This window comes from Emys orbicularis, chromosome 14 (genome assembly GCF_028017835.1).
Source record: "Emys orbicularis isolate rEmyOrb1 chromosome 14, rEmyOrb1.hap1, whole genome shotgun sequence".
Taxonomy (NCBI): Eukaryota; Metazoa; Chordata; order Testudines; family Emydidae; genus Emys; species Emys orbicularis.
In genome coordinates this window covers 39,659,500-39,678,933 of record NC_088696.1, presented here as the reverse complement: position 1 = coordinate 39,678,933, position 19,434 = coordinate 39,659,500, and the positions used below count along the sequence as shown (strand labels likewise).

The 19,434-nt window shown below is 57.9% G+C and overlaps 1 protein-coding gene across 1 annotated transcript in view; it reads right to left on the bottom strand.

Moving 5' to 3' along the window:
- Positions 1-4,047: 4,047 nt before the first annotated feature.
- HSD11B2 (hydroxysteroid 11-beta dehydrogenase 2) overlaps positions 4,048-19,434 on the bottom strand; it is a 51,309-nt gene continuing 35,922 nt past the window's right edge. Inside the window, exons 2-5 of the mRNA XM_065416730.1 lie at positions 9,859-10,071; positions 9,166-9,351; positions 6,810-6,947; positions 4,048-4,409 (exon numbers count right to left, since the gene is read on the bottom strand). Of these exons, the coding sequence (XP_065272802.1) occupies positions 4,048-4,409; positions 6,810-6,947; positions 9,166-9,351; positions 9,859-10,071 (899 nt within the window). The remainder of the gene's footprint in view (positions 4,410-6,809; positions 6,948-9,165; positions 9,352-9,858; positions 10,072-19,434) is intronic.

Sequence of the window (19,434 nt, the reverse complement as noted above, 5' to 3'; positions counted from 1 at the left end):
CAGTAGGTGCAGCTCGGCAAAAGGAAGATTGATGGCCGTACAGTGCGCAAGTACCTTCATGTGGTGAAAAGGCTGGGGCCAAACAGGTGCTTTAACGCTAGCAGAGGATGGCAGATGAAGAACTAGTGGCTGGAAGCTGGAACCGGACCCACTGAAATGGGAAACAGGGCCCAAATGTTGAAGTGGGGTGATCAGCCACTGGACGGGGTGGATTCGCCAGCTCTTGAAGGCTTCACATCACAGCCGGCCGCTTTTCTGGAAGATGCTTTAGCCAAACAAGTTACACTTTAGTCAAAAGCAAGTTCCTGGGCAGGCTCCCTCCAGGGTGAAATAAGAGGGCCTGCCTGTGTGCTACAGGTCAGACCAGATGAGCGAATGATGGCTGGTGGCCATGACTGCCCTCAAGCTGTGCCAGTGCTGAGTGCTCTGTGCACACCGGGTGACATAGCCCTGCCTGCCAGAGCTCCTGATGGGGTGTGGAGGGCCGGGGAGTGTTTTATACACTGCAGCAGGGGGCTGCTAGCTAGGCGGCAGATGCAGAATGGCACAGCCTGGCACTAGGGCAGCTACCTCACGTCTGGCTTGTGCCTGGGCTGGAACCCTGGGCACTCTGCCACCCTCCCACACATGGGGTACTGGAGCGCTGGGTGAAGGCCATGGAGCAAAAGGCCTCTAGGACCTAGTTCGTGGACTCGGTACTGCATGGCCAAACTGGGTTAGTGGAATGGGCAGTGGGCCAGTCTGGCTTTGGTTTAATGGCGGCACTGTGGGCAGTGAGTAGGAAGGTAACAGTGGAGCCCGGTGAAACACCTGCGGGTGAGCCACTCAGGAGGTTGAGAGACCAGGCCTGACGCATTAGCTGAGAAGATGCGCCATCTGCCCAGCTGTTGTGCCGGGGGGGGAATGAGCAGAGCCAACGCAGCAGGGGGCTGCTCATGAAGACCAGAGTGACACAGAGGTGCTCACGTGGGGGGGTGGGGGCTGAAGACACCAGGCCATTCTTAAGTTTACCAGCACAGCTGGCACTTGGCTAGGCGAGCCCACAGCCTGGGCGAACCCTTTTCTCTCACACTTTGCCTCATTTCCCACAGGGCTTTGGGGTGAGGCGCTGTATGCACCTAGGTCACCGCTCCCGAAGGGGTGAGCTGCCAGTGCCGACCCTGCTGCGTAATGGCGACTGGCTCACAGGATGCCATAGGCTGGTGGCCTGGCCTGAGAGTGGGAGAATCAGGGGATGAGGAGCAGGGCCTGTCAGGGGAGGACGTGCCGTCAGAGACCAGTGCGGGGCCATGGGCGCCAGGTGCACTGAACTGCACCAGCGTGCACGGGGCAGCAGCTCGCTGGTGCTTGCCTTGTGGTCATGGCTGGGCCGCTGTCATGAGAGCAGCACGTCCCTCAGTGAGGTACCCCCAGCACCTGTGCCGCTCTGCCCACAGCCCCAAAGAGCAGGCTGTGCTGGGAGTGCACGTGTGTCAGGACAGGGACACGTTTGCTTCAGGCTTGGAAGCATTTGCCCTGGGGCCTGGCACTGGGCAACAAGAGGCAGAGCCTGAGTGCTCTCCGCCAAGCTGCAGGAACGAGGGCAGGGGCACCCCTGCGTAGCAGGGAGAGGAGAAAGGCGGCCAAGCCGAGAGCAAAGCTCCTCAGCACTCAGACAGCCCCGGGGGTGGCACTACGGCTGCCAGCACTGTGGCTGTTCTGGGCAAAGCAGGTACTTCTGCCCCCCGGGATGTCACTCCAGTAATAACAGGCACTGGAAGTCCTAGAACAGCCCCTGCGCTGACGCTCAATCGACCGGACTCCCAGTTCAGTATGAGAGATAAACCCTTCCTTGTGGCTGCAGGCCCAGACCCAGGCACTGGAGTGGTCCCGTGTCCAGCCAGCCCCCTCGCTCTATATTCACACATGCTGCAGGCACGTTTGGAGCACAGGCAGCTACCCCTGTTGCAGGCCTTGTATGGCGGTTTAGCTGCACTGGCTGTAAGCCCTGTCCCAAAGAGCCTGCAGGCAGCTGGAGCCCAGCTGCAGTGAGTGACTCACACTGGGTGGGGGGCGAGGGGGAGAGAGCATGTGGGGGTACCAGCCTGGCACGGTGGCTCTAGTACTGTGGCGCTCAGTTTCCAGAGTTAGCATCACGGCTTAGCCAAACCAGGCCGGTCCTTGCAGAGAGTGTGGGGCGTATAACTGAGGGGCCAGGCCTGCGGAGAGGGACAAACAAGTCTCTGCTGCCGTTGCTGCTGCCCTTGGCTGCAAGCACACAGGAGGGCAGAGCTGGGCATGGGAACCAGTTCTGCTCTCTCAGCCTGGCCCAGAGCAATTCTGCAACCCCAGGCAGCTGTGGGGCTGCGCCCTGCCCTAGTTAGAGAATGGAAGGGAGCTGGGGCCCTGGAGTTGTCCCACAGCTCCTAGCCCAGCCAGCGCCAGTCCCTGGTGGCTGCATGAGCTGTGCCACTGGGCGGGCTGGTAACTGCTGCCGTGTGGGGGAGCAGCCTGGGGGCACCAAAGATCCCAGGACCAGGGGGGTGCTGAGTTCGCTCGGCCTCACCCCCTAGGAGGAGGTAAGCTATGCAGCGTGGGGTGCGTGGAGCGGGGGCCTGGGACGGGACCAGGTGCTGAAGCAGCAGCGTCTCTTCCGTGCCATTGCAGTGCGTACCTGCAGCGGAGCTGAATGGGCTGACGCCGTCACCCCGTGCCTCAGGGAGAGGGGCTGGGCTGCCCCAGCTGTGCTCAGACTGGGGCATGCCCCGCACCTCACAAGCTCCCTATCCTGGCAGTGGGGTGCCCCTCTCTAGGGCCTGTGCATCCCACTAAGCCCATCTCACACCCGGTCGGTCCCCCCAACAGCACCTGCTCACATGTGCCACCACATGCCAACGCTGTGGGCAAGTGTCCTGGAGATGGTCTGGCAAAGCTAACGATCCCGGCTTCCTGGCTAAATGGGCACTGGCCTGCCTGCCCACGCTGCAACGCATCCCACAGCAGCCACAAACCTGGACACAAACACTCACCCCTGTATACTGCCCCCCCCCCTCCCACCACAGAGACCCACAACCACTGCCCTGGCCGGCAGACCGACAAACGGGTGGACGTGCCAAACCCTGGAGCATCAACACAACAATCACAGGGCCAGCCACACACTAACACCCCCCCACACACCCCAATCCTCAAAGAACCCGACCCACCCAACAGAAAACCGTATCCTCAGCAGGCAAGCTGCACCCCTGCAGGGCTGCCATCACCCAAAGACTTTCCTCCCCCCGCCAAGGCTGGTAGGGCCCAATCCTGCACTGGGCGCGGGCTGGACTTAATGACCATTTCCAGCACCTCTGGGCGTGGACTTCCCTGAGGAGGCCCCCCCGCCCCCCGCCCGGAGAGAGCGAGACCTCAAGGGTTTAGCTGAAATACAAATAACCGGTTTATTTAAAAAGTGACAATCACATAATTCATCCTGTGAGAAGATCTGTAGAGCGGCTGCTCGAGACTTGGCCCCCGCAGTCCCGGCGCGCCAGGTCCTGGGCTGGAGTGTGAAGGGCTGCACAGAGAGGCAGACACAGGTTTGATCCATTGACAGGTAAAAGCCACCACTCTTGAGCCAGTCAAGAGCCAGCGGAGAGATTAACACTCACATCCCAGCAGCAGCAAAGAAAAATTCACTCAACTGAGAAAAATCACTGAGGTACAGGACATGGTGAGGGGCTGATGACCCAGCCGTTAGTCCGCGTATCGCCAGCGGCCTCGTCATGAGACACACACGCAGTTAGAAAAATAATACAAACCGAGGTCTCTAGAGCACTTTGATTCTTACACAGTAGGAAACAGATCTGCATCCATTTGATTCAGAGAAAGCAATTTGGTGTGTGAGTGCTGATTATCCCTGCCCGGCCCCCAAGAACAATGCGGCGGCTGGGTCGTGCGCAAGCACACGCGCTCTCAGTTGTACCTAGGTTTGTGCCTAGGACTATAAAGCGAGAAGACTCCCTCCACCCTGTCCCTGCTTTACAATAGCTCCGGGCGCCTTCCTGTCTCCCCCCAGCCTGCGGGCGAGGGTCATTCGGGCTTGAGGCCATTCTGTTGCTTTGGCTGCAGGGCCCTGGGCAGTTTTTGGTTGATGAAGAAAGCTTTAAGGAAGAGGTCTCTGATGATGGAGGGCAGATAGTGGTGGATGAAGTAAATGAGCCGCATGCCCGCCCCCGGGTAATAGCGCGCCGCCGGACTGGCGGAGATGAGGGCGTCGGTGATGCTGTTCACCACTAAACTCAAATCCTCATTTGCAGTCTTCATGAATTTCACAAACTGCTTGTTGATCTCATGGATGTACTCCTCCCCGTAGGCCTGCAGCAGGTCGGCGGGCAGGCTGGCCAGGAGCTGCTCCTTCTTCTCATGCCAGTAGGCAGGGTCGCAACTCGTACCTAGAACGAACCAAACATCCTTAAGCCCTCGTCCCTGCTGCCCGGGGGAATGCAGAGAGCGCAGCACCTCCCTCCTCCAGCCAGGGCGTCCAGGGCTAGCAAACCTAGGGAGCCGTCCCTCCTCCCAGCCGTGGGGTCAAGAACCGGCCCCGCTGGCCTGTGCTCACGGCAGGAGGGGGTCATGCAGTGGTTCTCATCACATAATCCCTTGTAAGGGCCAGGCTGCTCAGTGAGCAACGCGAACACGCCACTGCTCAGGAACGGCCTCCGGTTCTCAGGGGCCATCTACACAGCAAAAATACCCCGCGGCCGCGCGGCCCAGAGCCTGGGTCAATTGACTCTGGCTTGCGGGGCTCACACTACAGGGCTGAAACGCAGGGAGTGGGTCAGAGCCCGGGGGGTCCAGCCCCAGCCGGAACATGCCCAGTGCTTTCTCCAGCCCCGGAGCACGAGCCCCGCAAGCCCAAGGCAGTCGGCCCTGGCTGAGACTCGCTGCCATGGGGTTTTTGGCTATGTAGACGTACCCTCTGGACACAAGTTGGTGACCCGTCCCCGCTGGGTAGAGCCCTACCAAAGTCAAGGTCCAGTTTGGTCAACTTCATGGTCATAGGAATTTAAAATTAGTCAATGTCACGGTTTCAGTGTCTACACCTGAAATTTCAGTGTTGTAACTATGGGGGGCCTGACCCAAAAGGGGGTCACAAAGCTCTTGTGGGGGGGGGGAGTGCCACCCTCACTTCTGAGCTGCCTTCAGCCCTCATCCTCAGTCCTGGATTCTCCACTACCTCAGTGTCCCCCGCACGCTGCCTCGGCATGCATCTCATGGCCATGTAAGGGTTAGTCTACACAGGAACCTTATTCCGGACTAAGATGGGGTGTGAATTTACAATAGAACAGCCAGTCCAGAACAGCTCCAAGCCCACACTCCTCCTTTGGGCAATGCAGTGCAAGGATTTTTCAAAGTAACTAGTGGCACCCAGGGTGCAGCCCTACCTCCGGCTGACATTCCCCCAGGGACGTATCTCGCTGCCCTTGCTCTCTTTGATCTAGCTGTGAGTTGGGGATCCTGGGGTTTCCGTTTTTTCCGTGACACTCCCTGCCCAATGTTGCTCTTATACAATAACTGTTAAGTAACAGCAGCATAATGACAGGGCGAGGCAAACAGCACACGGACGACATGTGCAGATGATGACACTAAATTGACAGGAGTTGCTAACATCAGTGAAACCCAACAGCAGGCCCCAGAGAGACGAGACACGCGGCCGGCAGGTAAAGTGAGAGTCAACCTGCAAAAAGATTGCTAAAGAGCTGGGGAAAATAACCCCAAGCCTAGATCCGCCCTGGGAAGCAGAACTGCTGAGACTTGGGGAGAGTAAATTAGACAGGTTATTGCAGAGCGAAAGCACCACTTCATCCAGGAGCCAGAAGGCTGCTTAGTGCCCCATCGAAACAGAGCAAGGACAAGATCTCTGGCCCAGAGAGACACCACACGGCCAGGGAAGGAGCCGCCAGCTAAATTAGTTCCACGATATTAACATCCCGTCTCCCCTGCTGACCTGCCCCCCACGTTTGGACTGGCTGCGGTTCAAATAGCAAAATCTGTCCCTGGTGCTCTCCCCGGGAGTGGAGCAGAAAAAGCCCCGTGCAGTTGTGGTCGGAACTCGTGTCAATGCAGCCCCGCTCTGTACAGCTCCGGGGAGCGACCAGCTGGCAGGTCTCCCCTCACACCGGAGAAATGCTCCTCTCTAACCCGGGGTGCGAACACGCCTGGAACATGGGGTTCCGTTCTGGGCACTTCTATGGCCAACGTGCAGATAGTTCAGAGCAGAGCAACTGCCGTGACCGGGGCCGGAGGGATGGTTAGCACAGGACCAGAAAAGAGCGAGGTGCGGCCGAGGGACAGCTAAGGCCAGACGTTCTAGAGAGGCTCAGCATCGCATCCAGCAGCTCCTGGTGTTCTTACTGTGGCCACGAGGGGGACGTTCTGGCAGCCTCCCCCTTAGGGTCTGGGCAATCAGACAGCACCGCACAGTACACAGAGCTCCCAAAAGGGAAGCAAATGACAGCTGGGGCTGTGCCATTAGAGAGTTCAGGGTTCTAGGCCTGGCCGTGCCTGGAGTGATCTTGAGCAATCTCTCTGTGATCTGACCTTTACCGAGAGGCGGACGCGGCTGGTCCTTTCCTCCTCTCCTGTACAGACAGAGGCTTTAGTTAACAACAGCTGTGAAACGCTCAGTAAACATTCGGGGGGCCAGCTGGGACTGGGCCTCTTCCCACACAGCAGGTTTTTGGGAGCCGTGCATGCGTGGCGTTCCCTGAGACACGCACCCTTGTGACAACCTGCCCAACGCACCACGTGTCCCCCCAGCACGGCCCAGCTGGCAGGCGAGGGGCTCTTACCAGTTTTGAAGTAGCCGGGTAGGATCACGCTCACTTTGACCCCCCAGGGCTCCAGCTCGCTGCGGAATGTGTCCATGAGGAGGGTGAGGGCAGCTTTCGAGGCCCCGTACGCTGATAAACAAGGGTACGGCATGTCGCCTTGGGGAGAAGAAAACACGCGGGCCGTTGCTGCGGGGGCACAACAGTATCCGAACCCCTGGGGCCCGGTCCTGTGTGGTCCAGCACTTCCACACAGCACAGCTGGGCACACAGATTGGCATGGCCTCTCCAAGAGACACGGGATGAAACTCAGGACTGTCACAGCCGAGACCCGAGTTTGAGTCCTCACTCCGCCTCCAGCTGAGAGTGCCTCAGCCCCGGCACTGCAGCCCCCACTGGCTTCCGGCTAGAACAACGGGCGAGTGTCAGGAGGTCACTTCTCCTCCCTAAAGACCTCCATGGCTTTGGAGCAAGTTACCTAAAGCCACGCCACCCGCCCAGAGAGGATGGACCCGCCTGCCTCCAGGGGGAGACGTGTGGCAGCAGGGGTGGGAACTTCTTGGCAAGCAGCACAAGGCTACAGACTTGCCTCCAGGGGGAGAGACCGACCCCAACGCTTGGAGCTCTGCCTTCAGAACAAGATGCAAACCTCACAATGGCAGCTGGGGACGAGGAAGCAACACAAATAAAAACATTCAGCAGCTTTCTGGGCATGAAGGAGGCAGCTAGCCCCCTTGCTGGACTCTTTGCTGTGTTTGCTGCGGCCACAGGAGGGTGACCAGGTGTCCGGTTTTCGACTGGAACACCCGGACGAAAAGGGACCCTGGCGGCTCCAGTCAGCACCGTTAACAGTCCAGTCGGTGGTGCTGCAGGGTTAGGCAGGCTAGTCCCACCCTGTCCTGGCTCCTAGGCTGGGGGTGGGGGTGGGGGCTGGAACGGGGCCAATGGGAGCTGCAGGGGCGGTGCCTGCGGATGAGAGCAGCGTGCAGAGCCGCCTGCCGTGCCTCCGCCTAGGAGCCAGAACTGCTGGCTGCTTCCAGGGTGCAGCGCAGAGTCAGGACAGGCAGGAAGCCTGCCTTAGGCCCCCCACTAGGAGCCGTCTGAGGTAAGCCCTGCCTCAGCCCCCGCAAACCCAGAGCCCCCTCCTACACCCCAAACCCCTCATCCCCGGCCCCACCCCAGAGCCGGAGCCCTCACCCACATCCTAACCCCCCTGCCCTAGCCCAGAGCCCCCTCCCGCAGCCTGAACCCCTCCTCCCCGGCCCCAGTTAGAGCCCTCACCCCCTCTGCACCCCAACCCCCTGCCCCAGCCCAGTGAAAGTGAGTGAGGGTGGAGGAGAGCGAGCCACTGAGGGCGGGGGAATGTAGTGAGCAGGGGGCGTGGCCTCAGGGAAGGGGCGGGGCTAGGGTGTTCGGTTTTGTGCAATTAGAAAGTTGGTAACCCTAGGCCACAGGTGCCAGATAAAACATACATTATTGGGGATCGGGGCAAACTCGGCTTGATATCTATTAGCTGAGGCCAGTATGAAAAATACTGGGACCCTACTGAGAAGCTCACCATCAAATCTGCCTCCCAGGCAGCTAGGAGAACGGTGCATGTTTGGTTTCTGTTCAGGGCTATTCTATGGGATAACTCCTGCTTTTGGCCCGTAGGCTGATGGCCAAGTCCCCGGGTGTGGACTGGGGGAAAAACATGGCACATTTCAACTTTTGGGAGAAAAAAAAATCCAAATCCAAAATATTTGGGCTGAAAACCAAAATATTTCAATTCCAACGTGCTGCCTCGGTGCCTCATGGGAGTTGTAGTGCGGGCAACTCGTGCTCCTGTTCTTTATAAGCCAGGCTCCCTGGGTCGGACTACATCTCCCATAACACACCATACTCTCTTGTGGGTGGGATGGCGGTTGTGCTTCATGGCAGATGAAGTCTGGCTGGGGTGCCTGGCCCATAGAGAACAGGGACATGGGCAGAGTTTCAATTCAGCCGGAGCTGTCCAGAGCAGAGCTCCGGTAAATATTTCCAAGCCCGATGGAGTTTTCATAGCATGTTGGCTCTGTGTGTATGTGTGTGGGGGGGAGCGGCTTTGGGAAATACTCCAGGAGAATTTAAGCCCTGGACATCAGGCAACCAAACTACAGCTCCTATGAAACCTCTGTCTGCCAGAATCTGGGCGTGGACGACAGGTGATGGATCATTCGCCAATTGCCTGTTCTGTTCATTCCCTCGGAAGCACCTGGCTTTGGTCACTGTCGGAAGACAGGATACAGGGCTAGCTGCACCATTGGGCTGACCCAGTATGGCCGCTCTTATGAGGCCCTGTGGCCCGGTCCCCACCCAGCCCCACTTTTTCCCCACCGGGTGGGGACCGGGTCTTTACCTGCCGGGCTGCTGACGGTCACAATCCTGCCCCGGGCGGAGCGCAGCAGGGGCAGCAGCGCTTTGGTGAGCTCAAGCGTGCCGAAGAAGTTCACGTCCATGCAGGTGCGGAATTTGCAGAGCGGGGAGAGCTCGGCGTCAGCGATGGTGTCGTCGAAGCCTGCGTTGTTCACCAAACCCCAGAGCCCTGCGGGGAGGGGCCCGGAGAAAGCGAGCATCAGCGGGATGTAGGCACGGGACCGGCACGGCCTGACGCGACCCCCCCGTTCGAATGCCCGCGCCGATCGGGGCTGCTTAGGGAGCTCAGTTCTACCCTGAGGCAGGGAGGGGACCCACCATGATCCGTGAGCGATCCCCTCCCCCCAGAGAGTGCTCCCCAGATCAGAAGGGTACAGCGGTTCAGAGCCAGGCATAGATCATTTCCATGGACCTGCCAAGCTGCAGCTGGAGCCCAAGGTGAGGGGAGAGCAGAGTTGGGGGCATAGCCACTCCCAGGAAGGAGGGGGAGAAACAAACACCAGCCTCCCGAGCGGATCGTGGTGGGAGGCCGTGGGTGCAGCCTGAGCAGTGTAACCAGAAGGGGCCGGTCTGGGGCCCTGCTCCACAGGCTGAGGTCACCGAGTGGGGTGTCTCGCGCCGGGCTGCCCCCGGTGTTCTGATGCGGATGGGCGCGCCCGGAAGCCAGGGCTCCTACCTGTGCTCGCCGTCTGGGGCTGGACGAGCTGCTGGGCTTTCCGGATATCTTCCGGTTTGGTCAGGTCCATCTGCAGCAGCGTGAGGCTTGGCGAGCAGCGCTGCCGGAGCTCCTTGGCGCCAGCGCTCTGCAGGTCCAGCACGCTCGCAAACACCTTAAAGCCCATGGAATCCAAGTGGCACGCGGCCTGCTTTCCAAACCCGGAATCGCACCCTGCAAAAGCCCAGAGAAGACTTAGCACTACCCGCTGCCTACAACCCGGCCCGGCTGCAGCCTCCACATCCTGAGCTCCAGGAAACAGGGACGGGCATACCCCCCTTCCCCCCCAGCCAGGAAGATGCCCTGAAAGGGCAGCCAGGATTATCTGTGTCGGGGAGTTTGGGGGCGGTAGATCGACACCACATCCTCCCCCTACACCTAGAGGAAAGGTAGCTAAGCCATCTTGCCCTCTCACTCCCCACCGGGCACAGCCGAGGATCTGGCCCAGAGGAGGACGCGTGCACAGAGACCCTCTGCTGGAGCAGCACCTGTGTGCCTTGTGGGTAGGGGGGCAGGATCTACTTCATGGGGATTTCGTAGCAACAATAAAACCTTTCATGAGAACCATTCAAAGGGCCTTCGAAAGGCGGGTAAGTCTCATTATGCCTAGGCCCAGTGACTTGCCAGGTTGTCATAGGGAGCTGGTGATTGAGGGGCAGAGGGGGTCCTTAGCTGTTAAGCAGAACTCCCCATTAATTACAGCAAAGAATGGCACCACACGGTCCAGAGCCAGGCGCAGAACCCAGGTGCCTGGCTTCCCGTCTGTTCATCCAGCCACTGGGCAGCACTGCCTCGAGCACAGCAGCAGCTCCCAGCGGAGTGCCAGCAGTGACTGGGAGCCCAGCTGTGAGATTTGGCAGCCAGCGTGGGGCAGGTATGTTTTTAAACCAACGTACGACGCACCCCAGAGACCCCACTGCTTTCATGGGCCTCAGACGGGGTGTCTAGATAGAGTTTCTGGTCCTGGGTTAACTTGAGAGAAGTAGCACAACTGGAAATGCTACTCGAGACATTCCAGATGTTTGTGTGTCACCCGTGGCTAGGAGCGCTCCCACGGCGTGTGAGTGCTGGTACGCGGTGCTGGCAAAGCACTCCTGCTGCGAATGCAACTACAGTGGCAAAGCTATACCCATAAAAGGGCAGCTTTCCCAGTCTCGCTCCATTTACACTCTGGGCTTTTGCTGATCAGGACTCAGACCTCTTCGCACCCCAACCAACACAGCTCTTCTGGCAGAAGCCTGCAGTGTAGACTTGGCCTTAATTAAGGACTTAGGGCTAGTCTACACTGGCAACGCTAAAGCTAAAGGAAGTGTTGCTGACTTGCATTGCTAGTCTTGTGAGATTTGGCACATGTCACAAAGCCCCAGCTTCTGGAGTCAGGTGATTATGTGAGTGACTTTTTTTTTCTTTTTTTAATGAAAGTTTCTAGCCCTCATGGTTGTGTGAAAATGTGACTTGAAAAGCCAGATGATGAATTAAAAGAATCCCAAATGTCCACATTTTTAAACCCTCCTGACTTTGTAGCCAACCTCTGAGTGTTGACTGCCTGGGGCTGGCAGTGCTGAGTGGGGAATGTGGTGCCAGCAGGAGCCAGCCCAGGACAGGGTGCTAGATCTGACAGGCGGTATCATCCGGCTGGCCCCTGAGCCTTCCCACTCTCGTCTGGCAGTCTGAATGATCTAGGGTGTGTTTATCTGGGGCTATTTTTAGAGCTGTGCTCGGTGATGGGTTTGGAGATAAATGAGTGTTTTGTTCCTCCTCCGTGAGGTAAAAACAGCAGCTGAGTGACCTAATAAATCTCTGTGCCAAGGTCACGTCCTCATGGGACGGGGGCCTCCTCCCTTGCTGCTTGTCTGCTGATGAGATCGGAGGGGAAGATTAGGGGGGAGGTAGAGTCTGAGCAGGGCTTGGCTCCAGGGCATGGTGGGAAGGTGTAGATGGGCAGCAGGAGGCTGGGGCTGGTACTGCAGGCCCTGGGAAAGCTGTGTGCATTTGGAGCTGATGACGTTCATGTGGTGGCAGGTGTCCTACTGATAGCCCTGGAGGCTGACGTCCTCAGCTTAGTCCCAGACCAGGTACGGCCTGGACAGCAGCGTCTGCCACGTGCTGCCTCACCAGTGTGCCTCAGCCCGCACTGCAGGAGGAGAGGGGCCAGGCTTGTTTGTTCCTGAACCTCGTTGTTGAGCCTAAAGCAGGCCCAACCGCTTGTGGGGAGGTGAGGGGGACGGGACGGACAGACCGGCACCTGTGCTTGCTGGATTTGGGCGGCTATGACCACTCCCACTGGAAAGAAGGCCTCTGCACTGCTGGGTTTGTGCCATGTGCTGTGGGCTGGGGCTTGGTGCACAGGTATTATCCAGTAGCGGGTACGATAAGTACATTTTAGACAGTTCCACATGTCCAGTCCATGGTAGGCATTCTCCATAAGAAACTGTTATGCGGGAGGTTGGGTGGCTCCCAGGAAATGTGTCTTTGATCTGTGGGCAGCAGCAAAGTAGTTTGAAACTGGTGGACTAAATGGGAGAGCAGTTAAATGTCCCTTTGTTTAGTGATAGCTGAAACAGTAGAAGCCACTGCCCAAATCACAGGTCAGTGTGGCGAAACTGGAGTAGGAGTCGAGCCATGCAATCTGAGGGGTTTTCCCAGGGGTCTTACTGCAAACACAAGGGGCTGTGTATGGTTTGGTGGAGCTGTATGTGTGCGCTAAACAGAAACAGCAGAAAAGAGGAGAGGGCCCAGAGAAACCCAAGGAAGCTGCAAGAGCTTCCTTGTTCACAAATCCAAGCCTCTTTCCAGCAAGCACACTGCCCAAAAAGCTCTCTGTCTCAGCTTTCTCACAGGGTCGTGCTCTTAGCACTGAGCACAGCAGAAGTCAAACAGGACTTTCCATGTTCTTTGTCAATAAACAGGATTGCATCACAGAAACACCTGACTTCATCATCAATGTCTCCTCTTAACAAAAACAACCAGCAAGGACCTGAATATTGGCTAACATCTTGGGCTAAAAAGGGGAAGACTAAAGCTTGTCAACATGGGCACTTTACAGCGCTGCAACTTTCTCGCTCGGGGGGGTGAAAAAAAACCCCTGAGCGCAGCAAGTTTCAGTGCTGTGAAGTGCCAGTGTAGACAGTGCCCCGGCGCTGGGAGCTGTGCCCCTCGTGGAGGTGGGTTTTTAGAGCGCTGGGATCGCTGCCAGTGTAAACTAGGCCACACTCCAGCGTCCCAGCCCCGGTCATTCTGGGGCTGAGGCTGGTCAAGAAACGCTCCCTTCCATTCGATTGGCCCAGCAAGGTGTCTTGGATCCCTCTCGGAAATCAGACTTCCCGGAAAAACTCCCCGTCGGGCAGAGCCCAGGCCTGGCCAATGTCTAGCTGACCGGTGACCGCTGAGACCGGTGCGCATGGAAACACTCAATTAACTCTAGCCACGGCTGGTGCTCCAGGTAGAGTAAGCGTTTAGCACCCTTTCAGCACGTTGTGTCTCCGAAGTGTGATGCAAAGACGAGCGAGCACTGCTGGAATCTCCGTCATCTTCACTTTGATTTGAAACCCACCAGGCTGCTGCAGAGACCGTCAATAAAGTCAACAGCCACTGTTTATGTAGGGCCTTCAGTGCTGTGCCAGCCAGGCAGCAGTGGAGGGAGGAGAGGTTGCCTCAGACGCTTGCACCAGGATTCACTCTTCTGGGGCCAAGCTGCAGCACCTCCCCCTGGCAGCACACGGCAGGGCAGACAGGCGGGTGACTCGGGCGGCTGCGGCCCCCGGGGGTGCACAGGGACAGATGGCGGCACAGGACGAGGGGCTTGTCCTTTGAACAAGGACCCACCCTTGCTAAGCATGATTCAGGAACCTATATTTTCTGGCTTTTCATATCAAGGATGGCGGAAGACGAACGTGGGGCTCCGCTCAGCCCCCTCCATCCCCACTGTCCCTTAGCAAAGGCTCTGACTGCGCTCTCCCGGACAGGGCACCCTGCCTGTAGGACAATGCAAACCGCAGCACTGCTGGGAGCTGACGGACGTTATACCAGCAAGTGAGTCAAGCACAACCCCGCCCCCCCGCCCCCCTTTCCCAACAATTCCTTAGCCAGTAGGACTGACACCGGCTCTCCAAGGAGCCAGGGTGCCGCAGAGCAGGGACAGGGTGTCTTGGGAGCTGGGGGAGGGCAGCGACTGCTCCGCAAGAAGGATCTCCTTTCCGTCCACGCGCTCTGAGCCCCCGGGGCCGGAAAAGCTCAGTCTGCAATGGTGAACACCTGGCTGGCCGGGGCAGTTCTGGGCCCCCAACGCACTCCCCTGCCGGGGGCTAGGGGGACCAGAGAGCAAGTGTGAAAAATCGGGACGGGGGTGGGGGGGTAATAGGAGGCTATATAAGAAAAAGACCCAAAAATCAGGACTGTCCCTATAAAATCGGGACATCTGGTCACCCTACCGGGGGCAGAGCAGGCCACAGGGGATTTAAAACAGAAGCAGAGCCCAAGGGCAGGCCAGAACGTGGGATTGCACCAATGGGGCAGCACCAGTGCAGAGCCCTTGCAGCGTAGACACACCACGCCGGGGTGAGGAGTGACTCGCCCTGGTCTCACTGTGCCTCCAGGCTGTGCTGTGGGAAGGAGGAGACGTCAGGCGAGAGGCCCAAGAAGAGCAGGAAAGCCTAGCACCACATCCCATCCCTGCCTGCTCCAGCCACACGCCCCTCCTCACAGCACCGAGAAAGCAAAGGCTCCCCTGACCCGGGCAGGACCACAGCACCAGAGCCCCCCCCCCCGAGCACCGTCTAAGGCTGCCCAGTGCCAGGCAGGACAATGGCTCGGTGTGTTCCGGGGCCCCGTGCAGAGGGAGCTGCAGGGCAGCAGCGGGGGTCAGTTAGGGGTACGACGCTGGAGCCGGGCCCAGGCCCTGCTGGCCAGCCCCACGACTGATTCTGCTGGGCCAGGGATAGGCTTGTGTCCGTCTCTGGCTCTCACGCAGGGGCCAGCGTCTGAGGGAGCTGCCGGGGATCAGGGGGTGCAGGGTATTGCATGTGTGTGTGGGTGTGGAGGGGGTGTTCTAACTCTCTTCCCCACGTGGGTATGACCAGGCGTTACCGACCCAGCACAGCCTCCTGGGGCAGCTTTGAGCTGCAGCGCGGCTCTGCCCGCTGGGCGCCCGGCCTGCCCCGGGGAGTGGGCTAGCACAGGGGGCAGGCCCAGAGAACTGCCCGCACTCCCGCAGCTCAGAGCAGCCTGGCCTGGCAGAGGGGCAACCCCGTGGGGCGCTGGGAGGGGACTGGCTGGAGCAGGGCTGAGCCGAGGCCCAGGCAGGGGCCGGTGCGCGGCAGGCAGCAGCAAGGGGCTAGCGGAGCCTAGCACCGGGGAAGATTACGGCAGCGCAGAGCAGCGATCCCGTGGGGCCGCTTAGCGCTCTGTGCACCTGCAGGTATCATGTCCCGGGAAGGAGAGAAAGGAATGAAAACAAACAATCCCACCGAGGTACAGTGTGTTCTCAGTGCTGATGGCAGGGCTGATAGCTCCTGGCGGGAGGCTGTGCGCCGCTGGCTGGCAACATTAACCATTAACAGGAGCGGGACCTGGCCAAGGAACACAGCTCTTGTAATGCAGTCTGCACGCTCCCACGCGCACACACACCCTGCCCCCGCCTCATCCCGGCCCTGCACGCCAAAGGTGTACACGGCGCGCACACCCACTCACGTACTTGTGCAAATATCAGCCCCTCACCAAGACAGCCCCCACGCCCTACTGTCACACTGGCCACGGGGTGCGCACCATCCTCCGCTCCCTATCCACACATGGAGGAGTATGCACCAACCCACAGATCCCACCTGCTCTCCCACCCTGCTGGGTACGTACCCCCACGCGGCCCATCCACTCACTCAGGCGGTGGGGAACACAGTACTCAACCCACCCTTCCCTCCCCACCCCGCTCCCATGCATTCCGGAGGACACAGAACGCATGCCCAGGGAGCCCCCACTCAGCTCCCTGCCCAGGACGGCCAGGGCAGGAGGCAGGGTTAAGAAGGGAGCTTGTTGTCCTCAGTCGCTGCAGCAGCTGAAAGCATGCAGTGAACGGGGCAGCAAATACCTTAAGAAAACAGATCCCTTCGGGATCGGGCCCCACGAGTGCTGGGTTCTGGCCCTGATTCTGCCAGCAGCTCCCCGTCTGATGTGACCACTGGGGTGCCAACCGGAGACGTCTAGGGCCTGATTTTCAGGAGTGCCGAGTGCTGCATGTGAGCCCCCAGCCATATAGGCACCCAAAACCGGTGGCACACTTGAAGCGTGTGCCTGTCTCTGTAAAGCAGAGAGGGATTATTCCATTTTACAGATGGGGAACGGAGGCCGAGTGTTGGGAAGATATGAGGGATTCAGCTACTACAGCAACGAGTGCATTTGAGAACCCCCCTGGCAATGATACTCCATCTTTAGCGCAGGGTTTGGGGGGGGGGCATGAAATAATCCACAGGGCCATGCACCGAATGACCCCGGGAAGGTGGAATACCGAACAGTGGCCTCATTCAGTTAGCACCAGCAACCTTGTTCCCGGACTGTAAAAACGCCAGCCCATGAGCAGGGCATTACAGGTCGGGTCCGAATGCGTGTGCCCAGGGGAGCTGAAGGAAGGTTGCACGGATGGGGGCAGTGTCTGGTAATTGCGTCGTGTCCCTTTAAACAGCGAGAGCCCTCTCCGGGCACTCCCTGTGTTTTATGTTCACTGCCCGCCCAGAGCAGCGGGGTAGATGGAACTGGGCCGTGCATGGTGTAGGTCATTCAGACCCCACTGCGCCCGGGTGGCTCCTTCTTCCTACATGTGTTGTGTGAAGAGCAAAAGACAAATCAGGCAATCTTTAGCATAACTACATTGGGCAGGGGTGTGCCCCCCCCCCCCAGTTATGCCACCAGACCCCCCCAGGGAGAAGGCAACAGAACAGTGCTTCTGTCAGGGAGGTGTGTTACTCTGCCTGGCACCCGGGGTGCGTCGTGCCGGTTTTATAATGCAGCGGGGTTGTAGCCATATGGGCCCAGGATACTAGAAAGAAAAGCTGGGTGAGGTAGGCTCTTGCCCAGACCTAAAGAAGAGCTCTGCGTAAGCTCGAAAGTTGGTCCTGTGACGTTTTTAGTCAGGCCTGCAATTTTTCACTTGCATGCAAAATGGCATCGGCCCTGTGATGTGATGTGGCAGGTACGGTGCACGGGTGGTTATGTTGTTCTACAAAATGGCGTCCTCCATGCGTGTCCGGGGGCTGCAGGCACAGCCACTCCTGCACCGATGGCACGCCACTGCTGTCAGCGTTCTCTGCCTCCTCACTAGGGGGCCATGCTGGTCTAGCTCCACCCATAGAGCTCTGCCCACATTGGCTCTGACGTCTGGACGTGGCCTTGCTGTCCTTTACTCAGAGCTGTTTGTATGTAGTATTTGCTTTCTCCAGTCTCCTTGCATCTTCCCAGGATTTTCATAAGTTATGGCCAGGGGCCCAAGCCCTGTTCCCTGACCCCTCCTGGGTGGGTTGCATCTATTCAACTTTCCAAAGACCCTCTCTCTCTCTCCTGCTTTTTATCCGTTCGTTACAGGGTTACATTAAAATCGTATAGTTGGGCTAACTCCTGAGATTTCCCTCTCAGTCACCAGTGGGACTTTGAGTCAAGGCCTCAGCTAAGTTTTAAGGGTTCAGAAACTAACCTGAGACGCGTGGGCATGACCCCCTTGAGAACCAGGGGTTTCACACCGTGGCGAATACGAACTCCTCCATACTGCCAGTGTTTCATAATGGCGGTGAGCTGGCCCTGACTCTTCCATAGCGACCCAGAAACTCCATAAAGGTGGGGATGGAACGTCTAATGTTTGCAAACTGACTGTTTCTCAGAAAGCCAGCTTGTGACTCCTGGCAACACATTGTACCAGCACCGCCGGCCACCCTTGCAGTGTTTGCCAAGAGGTTACGGGGGTTTTGAATGGCACCCTGCTCTTAACCACTTCAGTTTTGCCAAGCACTTCCCATCTCTGCTCTGGGGAAGGACTTTTCCTAGCTACCAGTATGACCCCAACCCAGGCCCTGCTGGCCATGTTCTCCCTGACCATCTGCCCTTTCCAAGCCTCTCCATTATGGAGATATGGATGAGCCAAAACTGAGGAGATTAAGCCGCTCCGGCCGGGGAAGCCACACGCTGATCTTCCTAAATTTTCTTAAACCCACCTTTGGGTTTTAAAAATTCCCCAAATATGCTCAGACTTGAGACCAGCCCAGGGAATTTGCACCTGAACGAGGTTCTAGAAGAGCAAGGGGACAGGTCAGAATCCACATGCATTATCCGCTGCCACGACCTTGACTATGGCATTTCTCAGGGAGCTCCACATTCCGTGTGAATTGTGCATTTATTGCAGAGGTTAGATATGATCTGGATTGTGTCACAGGTCAGGGCACCTGCCCCTCTGTTTCCCCTTCAGCGGTCCAGCCAGGGCACCCACTCTCCAGTTTCTGGCTTCCCTGGCCCTCCCCTCTGGCCTGGCTGAACAGCTCACCTTCACTGGGTTACTCCCAGCAGAGTCTGCTTAACCAGTCCTGCTTGCTCTCTCTCCCGCGACTGAGAGCAGTGCCAGCGCCCACGGTTATAAGTCACTACAGTTTTTCCTGTGTAAGCTTAAGGTAAAAGTACTACTGAGAAAACACTAAAAGCACCTACATGCATGAAAGCTTACCCGAGATCCCTGACCTGGATTCTGGCTGGAGCAGTCCAAGACTCCACCCAGGTCCATCACAGCTTCAGCTCAGAACACGTACTCTCATGAACGGGTTAATCCACCTTTTATACAGGTTGGTGTCATTGGCTGGAGTTTGCAGGAGCAGCTGGGGAGTCGACAACAGGACTCTCTCCCAGAGTAGAGCTGCAAAAGGAGGCTTGGAAGTGGGTCATTTGCAATCCCCCCTCCCACCCATCCCCCAGTATTTCCTAGGAAATCCACTTTACACTCCTTGACCCCAAAAGTCCTTGGATGTTCCTAACATTTCCCCCCCAAGGTTGATGCTGGCTAGTCTCCTAGAAACGTTACACACAGGCCCCCACTAACACATCAACAATTGTATTTGTAATACACTGGACCCCACAGGTGTTAATCCTAACTCAAGAACTTTTCCCTTTATTCAATTAAGTTTAGGTTAATTGCATAAGGTTTGTCCAGCCACTGTCAGTCTGTCACAGTAACCACCCATAGAACCTTGTTTCAATGAAATGTCATTGCAAAGTTAATTTCTCCTTGGTTTCCTAGAGGCCTCCTTTGCCAGTCCTGCAGTCCCCTGTTACCCACGCCTTGGGCTCTCCCCCCCCCCCCCCAGCTCTGCCAGTGTCCCTCAATCCCAGCCCCCTGCTGTGCCAGTCCTGAAATGTCAGTACCCCCCAATCCCAACCAGTAGCCCCCACTGCTCCTCTCGTCCTCAGGAGCTCTTGATCCAACTGGAACCACCTCGTGGTTTTACGACAGGCACAAATGGGAACTAGAACTGGAGACACCCCGGCCTGGTTCTAGGGCGGCATGTGACGGAGAAG